The sequence below is a fragment of the Rhamphochromis longiceps genome, linkage group LG8, assembly GCF_057381845.1.
Source record: "Rhamphochromis longiceps isolate RC_006_pf linkage group LG8, R_longiceps_female_GT1.1, whole genome shotgun sequence".
NCBI lineage: Eukaryota > Metazoa > Chordata > Actinopteri > Cichliformes > Cichlidae > Rhamphochromis > Rhamphochromis longiceps.
Window position 1 is genome coordinate 34,501,684 of NC_140564.1, and position 17,583 is coordinate 34,519,266.

At 43.3% G+C, this 17,583-nt stretch overlaps 1 protein-coding gene across 5 annotated transcripts in view; it reads right to left on the bottom strand.

Moving 5' to 3' along the window:
• The window catches only part of tcerg1l (transcription elongation regulator 1 like), an 84,854-nt gene that overhangs the window by 10,826 nt on the left and 56,445 nt on the right, over positions 1–17,583 (bottom strand). For all 5 annotated transcript variants that reach the window (XM_085417206.1, XM_085417208.1, XM_085417207.1 and 2 more), the window contains exons 9-13: positions 17,389–17,468; positions 15,020–15,138; positions 9,695–9,846; positions 9,521–9,608; positions 8,989–9,091 (exon numbers count right to left, since the gene is read on the bottom strand). In XM_085417206.1, the coding sequence (XP_085273332.1) occupies positions 8,989–9,091; positions 9,521–9,608; positions 9,695–9,846; positions 15,020–15,138; positions 17,389–17,468 (542 nt within the window). The remainder of the gene's footprint in view (positions 1–8,988; positions 9,092–9,520; positions 9,609–9,694; positions 9,847–15,019; positions 15,139–17,388; positions 17,469–17,583) is intronic.

The window sequence follows — 17,583 nt, forward strand, 5'->3', positions numbered from 1 at the left end:
CACCGGGAATGAGTTTAGAGGGTCAGAAATGTACAGGAGCAAGTTGTCTGCATAAAGAGAGAGTTTGTGGGTAACACCGGACCTTGCAATGCCTTTAAATCTATCCTCTGAACACAGCCATATTGCAAGAGGCTCGATAGCAATGGCGAATAGGAGGGGTGAGAGAGGGCACCCTTGCCTAGTGCCCCTCTCAAGTGAAAAAGGCAAAGACAAGTTGTTGTTAGTACGAATACAGATGGATGGCGAGGAATATAGTAGCTTAACCCAGAGAATAAAGTCAACCCCTAAGCCAAACCTATCCATCACCTCATAGAGGAAGCTCCACTCGACGCGGTCGAAAGCTTTCTCCGCGTCAAGAGATACCACAACCTCCCTTCCTTCCCTCCCCATCTCCAGCTGCCTCCCTCTTCCCGCTCCACCACAACCACCCACACATGCAGGGCCTTGGAGTAGGGGTATGTCACCAGGGTGCAGAGGAGGCTACCCCCCCCCCCCCCCCCCCCCTGTCCCCTTCTGGCTGCCTCTGCCTCAATTTTATCCCACAACTTAGACATTCACATTACTCACACTCTCATTACACATACATATAGGATCTTGGGGGTGGGCACGATACACGGAGTCCAAAGTACCATCAGGGTGTACACCCCACCCCTGGCATCGTTGCCCACCTCTCAATTTTAAATACACGTAGACATTGAGGGCTAGCAGGAGGGACTATGCGCTTACCTGCTGCTCTCTGGCAGGTAGCTCCATGCCCTCCTGGGTTTTAAATGCACCTTAGAACACACATGCATCAACACTACAATGAGCGGGTGGAGGGAGGTTTGGAGTCTTCTCCCACCCCCGTTCTCTGCGACCTGCTGGAGCAGGGGGGCTAGGACTAGGAGGAGGAGTTGGCCGTCCGACTGCGGTCTGGAGTGTGGAGCCTTCCTGCTGCTGCGGAGTCGGGGTGGTCTGCCTCCCCCCACCGCAGGGAAAAGGGAAACACCACCTGGGTCTGGGTGCAGTTCCCCCCTCCAGGGGCGGGGGCACCTAGACCCGGTTTGTAGAGTACGCTTGGGGAGTGTGATCGTGTGTACAGCGTCTCTTTATGTCTGTCTCCACGTTGGTTGAGTGTGGAGTAAGTGCATATGAGAGCCTGAGGGTGGGAATGGATGTTTGTATCTGTGTGTGCCTGTATGTCTGTGTCTATATGTCAGGTTGGGTATCAGACGCCACCTCTCTGGGGACATCTCAGGCCCTCCAAGGTTTGGAGGCCTATCTCCCCCTACCACCACTTCCCCTGCCAGTGGCGGACCCCCTCAGACATCGGTGCGTTGGTGGTTCTTTGTGTCCGGGGATGGGCGTCCAGGTACACACCGGCTCACTCCTTGGCGGCCGCTTATCGGGGCCTGGAGCCTGGGGCTCGCTCGGGCCACTTCGGAGGTGGGGTGCCCCCGGCCTCTCGGCCTGGGGCTCGGTCACTCAGGCACGGCTGGCTGCCGGCGGAGCTCACAGGCGCGTCACTGCAACCCCCCCTGGCTTCTGCTGAGTGAGCCCTCATCTGGGACTCTCCTCAGCTCTTTCCGGGACAGTGGCGCAGCTGCCCCTCTGTTGGTCTTCCATGGTCTCTTGTGTTCTGGGGGCCTCTGGATGTCTGGAGTTTTGATCTCCTCCACACCTGCTTCACGCCCTGGAGGACGGGGCTGTGGCCCCCCCACACCCTCTAGCAGATCATTACATGAAGGAACCTTTTAAAAAACAAAAAACAAGCGCGTCCATGCTCACAGGTGTACACACGGGTGATCACACCCACAAACTACACCCTTTTTGGCTCCTACCTCAAAGCACACTGTGTTCTGTTGATCTTATGTGCTGCACAATAATGTTTAACATTTAGTATTTACTGTCATATTCCCATATATCATTGTGATGTTGTTTATTCTATTACTCTTGTTCTCTTCTGCTTGCTTTCTTTTTTCTTTCTCAGCAGGTGATCCAGGTGATTGATATATGCATTTTTTTTTCTCTGCCCGTTCTGTTGGTTTTTGTCTTTTGCCCTTCTCCCCCGTCCCTCTTCTCAGCTGTTTCTCTTTCCCTCTTTCTTTCTCCCCTTCTTTCCCCCAGTCCAGTCTGTCCCGTATTCAGTAAGTGAAAATAAAATAAACAATAAAAGGTGAATCAAATGGACCATTACGGCAAGGCTGGGATGGTCAGTTTGGTAAAGTAAATCCGTTGGGCATCTTTCTTTGCCTTTAGACAACAATTCTGATGGCAAAAGAGCCAAACGGGCCAGGCAAAAAAAAAAAAAAAAAAAAGATAAATGTGATTTTGGGCAGCAGGTGAGAAAACGTTATCAGTATTTCTTCTTCTGAGGCAGATATGCTTAATTAGCTGGATAATCTCTCATTTTTGACGCTTTTGTCGCAACCTTTTTAAGACTGCATGAGATAAAGAGTCCTGTGTGAGTCAGTCTTACGCTTGCAGAATATATTTTTTCTTTTCCGGACATCAGGGTTTGCACCTTTGTGTAAATGTCTCTCCAGCCTCTGTGAACCCAGAGAGTTGTTTTTCTACAGCGTCGTGCTGTCATTAGCTTTTGTGGGGAAGAGGCATTCTGGTCTTACTAGACTGAAGGGAGCCATCAGTTATAATCAGGCCATTAATCTTTTCTTTTTCTTTTTTTTTAAATGGAAGCACAAGATTGAAAGTTAATGTCAAAGACGGGAACTTCTGTTATCTTCTAGTAAATACAGATTCTTGGAAGTGGTTAACCACAACAAAAGTCACATTTAGTAAAACGTCAAAGAAAATGATTTGCTTTCCTGTGATATATACATTGGCAGAGCGTTCATAGCAGCAGGATTTTTCTCAGACGCCAGCCAACGTTTTGAGGAGAAACACACTGCACATGCTCAGTGTCCATTATACTAGTAAGTACAGATCCCTTGAAGTGATTAGCCACAACAAAAGTCCCATTCAGTGAATTTCCAAGAAACAAATTCATTTTTAGATATATATTTATTACCAACCAATGTTAGAGGAGAAGCGCACTGCACATAACAACTGCTCTGTTTTCCTTTCATACCACATCTCAGGCTAACAGAGCCTTCAGCTCCTCTGTGTTAAAAGCATGTCGGCTGTTGTTGGATTAACCAATTCAACGGGACATTTTCCAATAAAAAAAAAGTATTTAAATTCAAGCAAAGAAACATAAATCTGAGTGTTTAAAAAGTCAGAGTGACAGGAAAGATCAGCGTCTTTGAATTGTTAACGTTGTGGATAAAAGTTGAAAACTTCCCTCACTATTATTATAACCTCACTATTCAGGCCAACATCTGAAGATCTGAAGTCTAACCTTAACATTTCCTGAAACATGTTTTAAAAATAAAATGGCCAGGTGCTTTTATTTTGAAAGACAAACCCCCCAGCTGCTTTGCAGTTTTATATTTCGTCCTTTAACATATTAATTTAATTTTTCATTCTCCTAAATCTTTTCACACTGAGCCACTACAGTATTCACGTGAACTTCAGCCATGTTTTCTTTGTGTTTCCTCTGTGCTTCATGTTGTTTGTACTTTTTTTTATTTTGAAGCTCGTTTGAAACTGTTTCATTTGGTATCCTGTTGACTGTGAAACATTTGGGAGAAATAAAAACACATTTATAGGAAAAAAAAAAAAAAAAAAGAGATACCACAACCTCTGGAATTGAGTTGCACGATGTGTGGATAATATTCAAGAGGCGTCTTGAATTGTCATATGAGTGCCTGCCGGCCATAAATCCCGTCTGATCAGAGGCGATAATTTGTGGCAGAACACGTTGTAGCCTAAGTGTGAGGATTTTAGATAGTATTTTAAAATCAATATTTAAAAGAGAAATTGGTCTGTAACTGCTGCACAACAGAGGATCCTTGTCCTTTTTCAAGATTAAACAAATAGTAGCTTCAGACAAAGTCTTGGGTAACTGACATTTTGAAAAGGCTTCATTATACATTTCTTTCAACAATGGTGCCATAAGATCAGAATTAGCTTTATAGTATTCTGCAGAGTAACCGTCAGGGCCCGGCAATTTACCTGTCTTTAAGGATTTAATGGCTTCTTGTACCTCTACTACAGTAATAGGTCCCCCTAATCCCTTCATCAGATCTCTATTCTTGTAAAATGTATATTTTGGAGAGTTTCTTCTGATAGAGGGGGAGAGCTTGAAGTGTACAGATTGGAATAGAAACTAACAAATATTTCATTAATTCCCTCTGGGTCCGATATTATGTCACCAGCAGCAGACTTGACCTTTGGGATTAGCTTGGAGGTTGCTTCGGCACGGGCTTGATAGGCCAGAAGTTTCCCTGCCTTGTCGCCGGATTCAAAAAAGCGTTGCTTTGTCTTAATTAATTGAACCATAGCTGTTGCGGTGGTGGTTAAATTGAGCCTGGCTTGAACTTTCACACGTTCTGTATAGAGGTTAGGATCTGGGTTCGATGCATATCTGCCATCTAGATCTTTGATCTTATTCAATACACTGGACGTGTAAGATAACTCTTTCTTCTTTAAATTTGACACAAAGACTTTCGACGTTTCCCATAATACCTCTTGACACTTCAGTAGAGTCATTCAACTCAAGGAAAAGTGAGAACTGTGACCTCAAAAAATTTGTGTAGTCATCCCTTATCAACAGGCTAGAGTTAAATCTCCAATGTTTAATGGGTCGAGACGGGGTCGCTAATACCACATCAAAAGAAACTGGTGGCGATAGCATGATACTGACAATGGCTAATTTTACAGAGAAACCTAATATCGACAAGGAAAAAGTCTATACGTGTATATGTATGGTGGGGATGAGAGAAAAAGGAAAATGCCTTAGTAGTAGGATTCGCATGTCGCCATGGATCCACAATCCACAGCTGAGTTTTGAAAAATTCTGGGGTTTTAGCAGATTTATTCAGGGAACAGGCCTTAGTTGACGATCTATCCAGCAGAGCGTCCTGAACCAAGTTAAACTCACCTCCAATAATAAGATGATAGTTTTCCAAATTTGGAAGTGAAGAGAAAAGTTTAGCTATAAAAGAGTCGTTGTCCCAGTTCGGCCCGTACACGCTAGCCAGTATCACAAGTGAGCCCTGCGAGTTTCCTGACACAAATGTGAAACGGCCATCTGGATCAACAATAACTTTATGTTGCTCAAACAGAATATTATTACGAATAAGAATAGTTGTCCCTCTAGCCTTGGCGTTAAATTTGGAATGATATATATTGCCGATCCAGTTTCTCTTGAGTTGCCTCACTTCTTTGTTGCAGAGATGCGTCTCTTGAAGAAAAAACACATCTCCTTTAAGCTGCTGTAAATGTGCCAGAACTTTGTTAATTTTGGTTGCATTCCCCATACCTCTCACATTCCAGGAGACAATTCTAAGACCATTGATTGTGCTCGACATATATGTCGGCAAGGTCTCACTATGAAAATATAGTGAGACCTTGCCGCCTCACTACATTTTCAATATTCTGCTAGATAAAATTGAGGAACTAGGATGTACAGTGGGGCAAAAAAGTATTTAGTCAGCCACCAATTGTGCAAGTTCCCCCACCTAAAATGATGACAGAGGTCAGTAATTTGCACCAGAGGTACACTTCAACTGTGAGAGACAGAATGTGAAAAAAAAATCCATGAATCCACATGGTAGGATTTGTAAAGAATTTATTCGTAAATCAGGGTGGAAAATAAGTATTTGGTCAATAACAAAAATACAACTCAATACTTTGTGACATAACCTTTGTTGGCAATAACAGAGGTCAAACGTTTACTATAGGTCTTTACCAGGTTTGCACACACAGTAGCTGGTATTTTGGCCCATTCCTCCATGCAGATCTTCTCGAGAGCAGTGATGTTTTGGGGCTGTCGCCGAGCAACACGGACTTTCAACTCCCGCCACAGATTTTCTATGGGGTTGAGGTCTGGAGACTGGCTAGGCCACTCCAGGACTTTCAAATGCTTCTTACGGAGCCACTCCTTTGTTGCCCGGGCGGTGTGTTTTGGATCATTGTCATGTTGGAAGACCCAGCCTCGTTTCATCTTCAAAGTTCTCACTGATGGAAGGAGGTTTTGGCTCAAAATCTCACGATACATGGCCCCATTCATTCTGTCCTTAACACGGATCAGTCGTCCTGTCCCCTTGGCAGAAAAACAGCCCCATAGCATGATGTTTCCACCCCCATGCTTCACAGTAGGTATGGTGTTCTTGGGATGCAACTCAGTATTCTTCTTCCTCCAAACACGACGAGTTGAGTTTATACCAAAGAGTTCTACTTTGGTTTCATCTGACCACATGACATTCTCCCAATCCTCTGCTGTATCATCCATGTGCTCTCTGGCAAACTTCAGACGGGCCTGGACATGCACTGGCTTCAGCAGCGGAACACGTCTGGCACTGCGGGATTTGATTCCCTGCCGTTGTAGTGTGTTACTGATGGTGACCTTTGTTACTTTGGTCCCAGCTCTCTGCAGGTCATTCACCAGGTCCCCCCGTGTGGTTCTGGGATCTTTGCTCACCGTTCTCATGATCATTTTGACCCCACGGGATGAGATCTTGCGTGGAGCCCCAGATCGAGGGAGATTATCAGTGGTCTTGTATGTCTTCCATTTTCTGATGATTGCTCCCACAGTTGATTTCTTCACACCAAGCTGCTTGCCTATTGTAGATTCACTCTTCCCAGTCTGGTGCAGGTCTACAATACTTTTCCTGGTGTCCTTCGAAAGCTCTTTGGTCTTGGCCATGGCGGAGTTTGGAGTCTGACTGTTTGAGGCTGTGGACAGGTGTCTTTTATACAGATGATGAGTTCAAACAGGTGCCATTCATACAGGTAACGAGTGGGGGACAGAAAAGCTTCTTACAGAAGACGTTACAGGTCTGTGAGAGCCAGAGATTTTCCTTGTTTGAGGTGACCAAATACTTATTTTCCACCCTGATTTACCAATAAATTCTTTACAAATCCTACCATGTGGATTCATGGATTTTTTTTTCACATTCTGTCTCTCACAGTTGAAGTGTACCTCTGGTGCAAATTACTGACCTCTGTCATCATTTTAAGTGGGGGAACTTGCACAATCGGTGGCTGACTAAATACTTTTTTGCCCCACTGTATCTTACTATACTTTTGTACTACTTTTGTATCTTACTATACAAAAACGGACAGAAGAAAGCACAAAAAAGGCAGGCTGAGGTATTGTTGTCCTCCATTTGTACATGGCAGGAATCAAACTGTAGGAGAGGCAATAATAATGAAAGAATGTGTGCTTATATAAAGTAAAACAGTATATACATATATGTGTACGTAGCAGACTAGCATGCCAACAGTGGCATTAGAACAAAATATAAACAGGGGTATTGTAAAGGAAAATGAAAGAAAAACACTATATACATATGAACAGTATCAACAGGAACAAAAAAGTATAAAATCTACAAATATACAATTGGGTGTAAAAAAGAAAAAAGTACATATGTAAATAAATACAGTTTGGGTCATTGCACATAGAATTTAGTATTGCACAGTGGTGGTTTACAGACGGACATGGGAAAAATCAGAGGGTGGGACTGATGGTTATGGCCTTTGGGAAGAAACTGTTCTTCAGTCTGTGGGTCTTTGTGCTGATGCACCTGTAGCTCTTCCCTGAGAGAAGCAGGCTGAACAGGTCAAAGCCAGGGTGGGACTGTCCTTGATGGTGTTTGTTGTTCTGTTGAGGCAGTGGGAGGAATGAATGTCCATCAGGGAAGGGAGATACAATACAATAATACATTCTCTGTATGTATTATTGTAGGGTCTACCTTACAATATAAAGTGCCTTGCAGCGACTGTTGTTGTGATTTGGCACTATATAAATAAAATTGAATTGAATTAGAGGGCAGCTGATGATCTTCTGTCCTGCCTTGACTACACTCTGAAGTCTCACTGTCTGCCTTAGTGCAGCTGCTGTTGGGCCTTCTTGATGACCGCTGAGATGTTGTCTGTCCAGGAGATGTCAGCAGAGATGAGGACACCAAGGAACCGGAAGTATGTCTGTGAAGGTTCTCAGTCATCCAGGTCATCGTAGTCAAAGGAGCTTGCAAAGAAAAGCGTCTGGACTTCTTTAAGTTGCTTGAAGACGTTTCACCTCTCATCCGAGAAGCTTCTTCAGTTCTAAGGTCAAATGGTGGGGAGTCCCAGATTTAAACCTAGTGGGAGTGACCCCCCACAGAGGGACAAAAGGACCCCCTGATGATCCTCTAATCGCCTGAGCCAAGGTGTGAAACTGGGTGTGGGTCCCAATCAGCCAGAGTTTCGGGTGAGCTCCTTGTGAAACCTGGCCCCACCTTATCATGCGAATTCCTGAGGTCAGATGGCCCAGGATGTGAGTGGGCGTTGAGGCGTCTGGGAAGGATCTCAAAACTGGATTATAGATGGCAGACAGTTGGTGTCGTAAACCCCGCCTCTGTTCAAAGATGGTGTGAAGCAGTCTTTGTGGTGGGCCTGGCACTGCGTCTGAGGGGAGTGTAGGCTGGGGGAGAGCAGGAGGGAGAGGTGGTCGGCTGGCCAAGGTGGGGGAGGGGTATGGCTCCATATTCACGCTTGATGTTGGAGTAAACATGGTCTGGAGTTTTCTCTCCCCTGGTGGGAAATTCGACATGCTGATAGAACTTTGGGAGCACAGTCTTTATGTTAGCCTCATTAAAGTCACCTGCAATTATGTGGGCCCGCTGATAGAGAGCGCTGTGTTTACATTGGTATCAGGTGGAATGTACACAGACGTGATGATCACTACTGTTAGCTCTCTCTGTAGAGGTTCGGGGAGCAGTGACTGTTTATAATTGTCCCGTTGATGCACCAGCTTTCATGCACGTAGATACACTTCTTTTACCTGTAAAATGTTGCTGTATCCTGAGAGTTTTCACAGTATTTCCAGTGAAACATTTGTACTTCAGGTGTAATTGTACTTCAGTGAGTGCTTGTGTACAGCATGTGTGTTGAGTTTAATGTTACCCCTCTCTCCAGCATCATTTCCTTGAAGTGAGCGATCCGGAGTTCCAGTGGGAGGAGCTGAACCCCTCCTGGATGGGGAACGAGAGACATCGACTCCTCTGTTCTAAAAATAAAGAACCAATGATGGTAAAAATGGTAAATGGCCTGTATTTATATAGCGCTTTACTAGTCCCTAAGGACCCCAAAGCGCTTTGCACTACATTCAGTCATTCACCCACCCATTCACACACTGGTGATGGCAGCTACGTTGTAGCCACAGCCACCCTGTCGCACTGACAGAGGCGAGGCTGCCGGACACTGGCGCCACCGGGCCCTCTGACCACCACCAGTAAGCAACGGGTGAAGTGTCTTGCCCAAGGACACAACGGCCAAGATTGTCTGACCCAGGGCTCGAACCGGCAACCTTCCGATTACAAGACAAACGTCCATCTCTTGAGCCACAGGTTGGTGATGACATCAGCAAAGCAACATCTTTACTTTTACTAACAAAATAAACAAAAACACTTTCACCTCCTGCATCGTTTAGACTCACCTGTTCCTCTTGGTGCTGTGTTTAAGGTCATTATCTTCATCTTCATCATTCCTATGGAGACCAGTTGATTGACAGCTAGAGCTGATTTCTGTCAGGAAGATGTAAAATCCATAGTTAAAGAGTGAAGTGAGACAGTTGAGACACAGGTGAAGGATAGAGAGGTGAGGGTCAGACCTGAAGGTGAGGTCTTCTTTCTCTTATGGGGCGGGTCCTCGATGATGCGGCTGATGTCTCGATCAATCAGCTCTCCTGGTCTCTCCCACACAGAGAGATGGATTGTGGGATTGAAGAAGAACACTCTGTCATCTCCAGTCCAGACCACACACCTGAAGACACACATGCACACATGGGTGAATCACGAAACGAGGGTCATACTATGAGCCTCACTGCCCTCTAGATAAGGGCCAATCTTCAGAAGTGAATCATCTACCCTGAGCACCATCTTGAGTCTCCTCCCATGAAGACTTTTGATAGGGTGGAGGTCAAACAGGGCTGAAACATCTCTGATTATTGATCCTTACTGACAAGCTAATTATGTGCGGCTTCAGTCTCACAGAGAAGAATACAAACAAAAGATCGAAAAAATAAAAGAATGTCTGTATAACACATAGGGCTGCCACGATTTGTCGACTAGTCACGATTACGTCGACTATCAAAATCGTCGACGACTGATTTAATAGTCGACGTGTCGTTTGAAGCTTTGTAAGATCGCAAAAGACGCAGGAATAAGTAGCAGGAATTAAGAGTGTAATAACGGACTGAAACAGAAGATGGCAGCACTGCATGTACAAGGATGCCAGCTGCCGTTAAACCCCGAACAAGAAGAAGCAGCTGTGTCCCAGAATTCATAGCGCGGCCCAGCTCAGTTTCCAACAATGGCGGCAGCTAGTTAGTTTTAATATTACTCTTATTATTCTTTCTGGGTCACAAAATAAACGTTTAACATATTTTCAGGCGAGAATGTAGCTGTGTAAACCTCAAATATCGGCTCAGTTTATCAGGACACCACATATTTTCAAAAGCGCTCCGACGTTTTCAGAGACTTCTGTTACCCACTAGCTCGATAGCTAGCCGGGGGCTAGGTCACTAGCGCGGTGAGAACACCGGACTCCCCGCAAATTGTTTTCAAACCCACCGCCGTCTTTCGCGACTCAGGTTAAATATATATGAGTCACTTAGATAACTTAAAAATGTTGTTGTTTGGCTTTTTTTTTTTTTTTTTTGTATTTTATTTGTTCCTGAGTAAATCGGTTTGGCTGAGATTAAAGTTATAGTTTTTACACAGCTGAATAAACGTCAAGCAGACAGCTGATTATCAGAAGTGTGAGATGCTGGAGAATATACTCCGGTGTCCTGTTATATTTTAGATAGCAAGGAGTTTATTAAACTTCACCGAAACAATCTGCAAATTTCATTAAAATTGAATAAACTATCATCTTGTCTTTATTGTTAGTTAGCACCTTAAAAGCTTAAAGCTGTAAGCTAATGATAGTTATATAAGAGCAGATGCTGCTGGTGCAATAAGCTGTAGTTTTACGTCCAGTGATGGTTGCTGCATTTTATTTTTGAAGGACTTTTTGTTTATTTTGGATGATGATGATGATCTGATTAGTCGACTAATCGCATAAATAATCGGTGACTAGTCGACTATCAAAATAATCGTTTGTGGCAGCCCTAATAACACATATTTTGTGCACTTAACAGCTCCTTTCAAACATGCCTCGGCGTGTACATGCACATCGATATATATGAAAGTAACCACATCACTGATAGATGGGTAGATACACACATATACTTACTATAGTATAAATAGGTTTGCTTATTAAATATGGTATAACGATTATGGGGTATGTATTGTATGGAAGTACTCTGGGTACATGTATATGAATGTAAATGTATGTGTAGAGGCTAAGCCTACGCTTGAAGTCTCTGAGGTGTTCGTTGGCGGGGGTGACGCGATGCCACTGTTATGAATGAAACCTGTTACAGTCCAACAACTCCAGCCGTACTTCTCCATTTAACAGCTTTATTCCACTTCCATCAGTTGCATTTGTTGTTAACAGTTCTCTTCATATTTAAAAAGAACAGATCCTAATAGTCATGCAAAGTCATGAATAAAAGCCTTGTTGTATTTCGGCGGTCGGTAGAGTTTTAGAAGAATCGGCCATATCCAATAATTGAACTCCAAAGGCAGGGGAGGTAGGGGAGGGGAGCTGCCGAATTTTATGTTTATTTTCAAAAACCAAGGTTAAGCTACCACCTCTGCCCGTAAGCCTAGGTGAGCTGAAGAAGGCACAGTCTGGAGGAAGAACCTCCGAGAAGGCGAACGACTCACCAGGGCGAAATCAAGTCTCCGTCAGGAACAAAACGTCCAGCCCCGAGGTGAGGAAAAAGCCATTTAAAACAAAAGTCTTATTCACCAGCGACCTTACATTTAGTAGAGCCATCTGTTTCATGGGCGCCATGTCTCTACTCGTAGTGCGTCGCAAACGGCTTAGGTTGCTGTGATCCACGCCACCTCTGGAAGACGTTATCCAGGTCCTGGGAGGACTGGGTAGACTTACTGCCCGACAAAGCAGAGCCACCAACAGCTAAGCGATCTGACAAGAGCGATGAGCATAATACCAAGAGAATGAGGAGTGCAATGCAAAAGTCAAAAAAGAGGGTTCGAAAGGAGAGGCAAGGACGACAAAAACTTGAAACTGGTATTCAATACCAGTGTTGGGTAAGTTACTTTAAAATAGTAACTTAGTTACATTACTAGTTACTTCTCTCAAAAGTAACTCAGTTACTTCAAGTTACTCGTTACTTTCAAAGTAACTAGTTACTAGGGAAAGTAACTTTGGTTTTACTCAGAATTCTCTTGTTAATGTGTTGCTTCCATAACTTTGCCAGTCTTCTAGCTTGCTTACTTGCCACAGTGCACTGTGCCACCTACCAACAGAAAGGAAAAGATAATGTGCACATTTCCACGAGAGAAATCCCACGCCTGGACCGTCATTGACTGCTGCCATGATTCTAGCCTACGTCACAGCGTCATGTGCGCCTTTTACATCCAACACAAAAACTGCAGTCGTGGTGCTTTGATTGTACTCAGAACTCGGAAATTCTGCCTTCTGAATAGGAAGATGTAGGTAACAGCAGACTGCAGATGAGCTGCATACAGGGCTGGACTGGGACAGAAAATTGGCCCAGGCATTTTGACTAGAGACCGGCCGCCATTATAGGAAAAATCATAAAGCCTTTGAATGAAAATAAACACTGTTGTGACAGTGATGTTCACTGTTCTGATGGTATATATGCATCAATCTATCAATCGTTTGTTGTAAGATTCAGATAATTATTTTTTAAAAGCGAGACATTTTAAATGAGAATAAGAAAGAAAAGTATTTCTTTGTGCCCCCCTCTCCCTGTTAATGCCCTACATGCCACCCTGGCAACACTTTGCTAGACCCGCCCCTGCACAGTTACCAGCTGTCAGCTACTTAGAAAAGGATCCTGGTGTTATTTGTCTCTCAGAAACAGTTCATAACTTCAACTCATCCATGTCACCTAAAAAGTAAACCTGTTTCTCCATCACCTGTTCAGCTCTGATGATCCAGTAAGGACATCTCCTGGTTTCATCTTCATGTTTCCCTCTCACCACATATCCAAACCGGCATCATGACCAGCAGCTTTACAGCTGTGGCTCCAGCAAACATCAGCTGATACTAGAAATTAATATTAAATAAATTCTAACAACAGCTGATCAAGCTTTAACGTGCTGCTGTTGTTTAGCGCGACATCCGCTGGTTTCTTCTTTCTTGCGCAAAGTGGGAGATAAACAAACAAGAGAGCCGATCAGCTGATCACTGATCAGATTCATGATTGAAGTAGAAACAGGAGAGAGAGGGGGGAGAATGAGAGAAGAAGAGGCAGCTGTGCAGCGTAAACACAGAGTAACTCCAGCTTTGTGCCTTTTTCATTGTAGCTGAATTACGGGACAAACTGTTCCTTTTCACCTCAATAAGAAACGCGTAATATTTTCTCTGAACACCAGACGGGACGGTTGGCAACTCTAATAACTTATGAACAAAATAAAGTTCAACATCAGTAACATCATAGCACCACCCAGCTGTATAGAAACTCCGTCATGCTAGCTAGCACGCAGTAGGAAAAAGTCAGCACAACGAAAATAAACTCCAACTAAACTTGGTTTATATCTGACCCAGAGAGACTGCAGGTCATAACTTCTTACCTGAAGTTCAGTTCACACTTGGACCGGCGGCCGCCTCGGGTCTCTTTTCCTTCTGCGTCCCTTTTCCTTCATCCACCTGCTGGCCTCCACCACTTGCTAATGTTACTGAATCTGTGGAAGCTCCGCGATAGCCACCACACGAAGTAACGAATAACGAGCCTATCTAAATCCCAGTAACGAGTAACGCGTTCCTGATTTTGGAATAATAACTAGTTACCGTGCTCGTTACCACAATAATAACGTAGTTACTGTAACGCGTTATTTAATAACGCGTTAGTCCCAACACTGCTCAATACCTACTGCACATTCCACTTTGTATTATCTCTGTCCTGTCTTTGTTTATCGCACAGTTAATATTATATAGTTACCATTATAGTATTGTATAGAATTGTATAGTTAGTAATTAGTACCTTTTTATCCCTTAATTTTACCGAAATTTAGCATGTTATTTATTTCTAATTCCTAGTTTTATATCTCTTGGAGATATATCCTTTATATATTTATAAATACACCATGGGGGGCTTAGGGTGAAACAGCATTTTGGTACACTGTACACTGTGTATACTACTATATTGACAATAAAGCTCTTGAATCTTGAATCTTGTGTTCAATTTCCCCATCAGGCCTGGGCTCTTTCTGTGTGGAGTTTGCATGTTCTCCCCATGTTTGTGTGGGTTCCCTCCGGGTACACCGGCTTCAATGTTGAAAATGGACAGGACAGGGACATAAATCAGGACAGGGGAGAGGCATATGACAGTGTCCAGTAAGTTCAGGTTCACGACTCCAGGAGCTTAAATGGTTCAACTAAATCCAGGAGCTGAGTGGCTGTGGAAGATAATGGTAAAGATGGATGACTGCTCTGTCATTCTCTAATAAAACAAGACAAATATTCTGTGATTAAATGATTCAACTTTTGTATTCATACAGTAACACAAACATGACCTGAAAAACAGAAAAGTGAAGTTATAGTTGCTACAGACTGAGGGGCATGATTTTTCTCAGACCCACAGATGACAGTCTGTACAATCAGCATCCTCAGCGCCGTTGTATTTTTTGTTTGCAGTCTTACCTTTAAAACACAAAACAACCAGACGACTGCATCGGTTCATGGTTGCCTTGGTAACACCAGAGAGGAGTCACAGTACAAACAGTGGAAACGTCCAGATCAGCCACTGATGAATTTTTAATGAATTTAGGCTAAAACATGTCTGAAAAATCAATAATCATCAATAACAACAATAATGTTACAGAACAATGGTTACCATGGGGACCCAGGCACAGGAGTTGAGGCGACAGGGCGCTTGTCTTTCCTTCTTCCTTCTCTTATGTCCTCCTCCTCTTCATCATCATCCTCTTCTTTGTGTACAGACACACTGACACACTGCAGCAGACACACACACACAACAATGTTATTGCTCTACAAGCATCAAAGTATAGATAAAAAAATGGGGCTTTTGTTTGTAGTTTTTGGCTTTACACAGTAATCTAAGGCTATATTTGAATTCTGTTTTCATATTCTTTACTTTCAGACTCCCAAAAGTTTGATTCTGTTCATCTGGACGTTTTCAGCGGGAGAAATGTTTCATCACTCATCCACTCTCGGCTGACTGCAAGTTTCCAACCTTATAAACAGGACATTTGCACAATGACTGAAACTGTCCCACTGGTGAACAACGGGCTGGAAGGTCAGTTCCTTGATACGTAACACGCAAATTGCCATGACCATTGATCATCATCAACAACAACAACAAAACCAACAAACACTTAAGGTACTGTTTATAAGGTTGGAAGGAGTCACGTGGATGAGTGACGAAACGTTTCTCCCACTGAAAATGCCACGTCCAGATGAACAGAATCAACTTACCTGGATGATTGAGCATGCATCAAGACGTTACTTTCAGACTAGAGATGCAACGATACCAATTTTTACAAACCGATACGATACCGATACTTGGATCTGAGTACTTGCCAATACAGAGTACAAAAACCGATACTTCTACCACACACACACACACACACACACACACACACACACACACACACACACACAAATGCAATGAATTGAAAGACAGGTTTTATTTTATTCTCTGCCGATAAAAAATAAAATCTTAATAAAAATGACCACAAAAAAATTTCAAGTGAAAAATAAGCACTTCTGTTAAATTATTGCAGAGTGTCCATATTGTAAACAAACAAACAAACAAAATAACGAAAGTATTTGGCACTGACGAACTCCCCATCTGCCCGTGGATCATCAGTCCACTGTGACGTTAAACAGAGGACTGACATCGCGCACACACTGCTGTCTTTACCTCTTCAGAAAGTTTTGGCACCATTATCTCCCTGATGTGTGGGCGGCTGGGAATTTCATATCGCGGCTCAAGTGTGCTGAGAAGAATCCTATGTTTTCCACGACTGGCATTGGCTGGTCATCCAGAGCGATAAAATGAGTCAGAGCCTCTGTTGTTTTAACTGCCCGTGGATTTTCTCTTGACATTTTTCATCACTTTTCCAAAACCTGAGTTAAAGTTGGCTGTTCCGGTCCACACTGCTGACATTTTGTTTTTAGTCTAACTACAGAAGCCTCCAGTTTCTCTTTTTTTATCTGGAGCCGCCAGTCTGACTCGCCTAACCCTGTGCCTGTTTAGCGCGAGATGTCCCCCTAGTGGCCAATCTAAAGAACTACAACAGAAATGACATGCCACCATCTGATTAATGAAATAAGTTAGTATCGGTTCATGGTATCGGTTAACTTTTACGAGTATGAGTACACACACATTTTACAGTATTGGTCCCGATACCCGATACCAGTATCGGTATCGGTGCATCCCTATTTCAGACTGTTTCAGACTGCAAAAAAGAAAAAAAAAGAAAAAAAAAGAAAAACATCTATAACCCTCATCAAATGAACATTAGTCATTCATTTGATGTCCCTCCTGTGACCAGTTCCAGAGTGATTGAGTAAAGTTACTGGCAGATGCTAGAATGAAATTGACCTCAAGGAGATACTGTATATGGTGCTGCACAAAAAAACGCCTTGCAGTTGCTTTGGTTGCTAGCATGTTGATGTGGTTGTTAGTAGTTTGTAGGATGCTGTTTTATCTGTGAACACTGAAACTATTCCCTAAGTGGTAATGACACTGCAGAAAGTGTAACACAAACTGAAAATAGAGAAGGTTCTCTCTTTTCTACTTTGCATCGTCCTATCTCATGCTTCATTAGAGCTCCTCCTAAAGTAAATGGTGAATGTTTGCAGACAAGTGCATCTCTTCTAGACAAGCTATGGGCTAAAGTAAATGATCAAAGCGATTTTAAGGAGGTTTTTGGTGGAGCTTTCTCTTTAAGACCCATTTAACCTAACAACTTCCAAAAACCACTCACCAACCAGTCTAGGAATATACATATTTCCTTTGAGACCTACAGTTGCCAGGGGGTCGCCTACTGGGTTTCAGGTTTGTGTGACTGTGGCCAGCTTTGTGTGACTCAGTATCCTGATTGATGTTGAACCCAGATAATGGAAAGATGCCCATTTCAGGTGATTTTGTGTTAAACAGCTGTGTCTTTACAGAAAGAAAGGTTGTAATTTTGCTAGAATTATCTGAGTTTTATTTTGATTTAAATGGATCCTCACCTGTCTGTCTTCTGGTTTCTTTGTCCTCAGCAGTAATGCTCCTTGATAGGAAAGCTTTCCTCCACCCGTTCCTCGTTTCCCTGACAAACAAAACAAATAAAACGTATTGCCCATACAGGATACCTGGATCTGAACTGGGCAGCACAGACTTTCTCCAACAGGTGAACTCATTGAAGAACTGCAAGGAAAACAGTC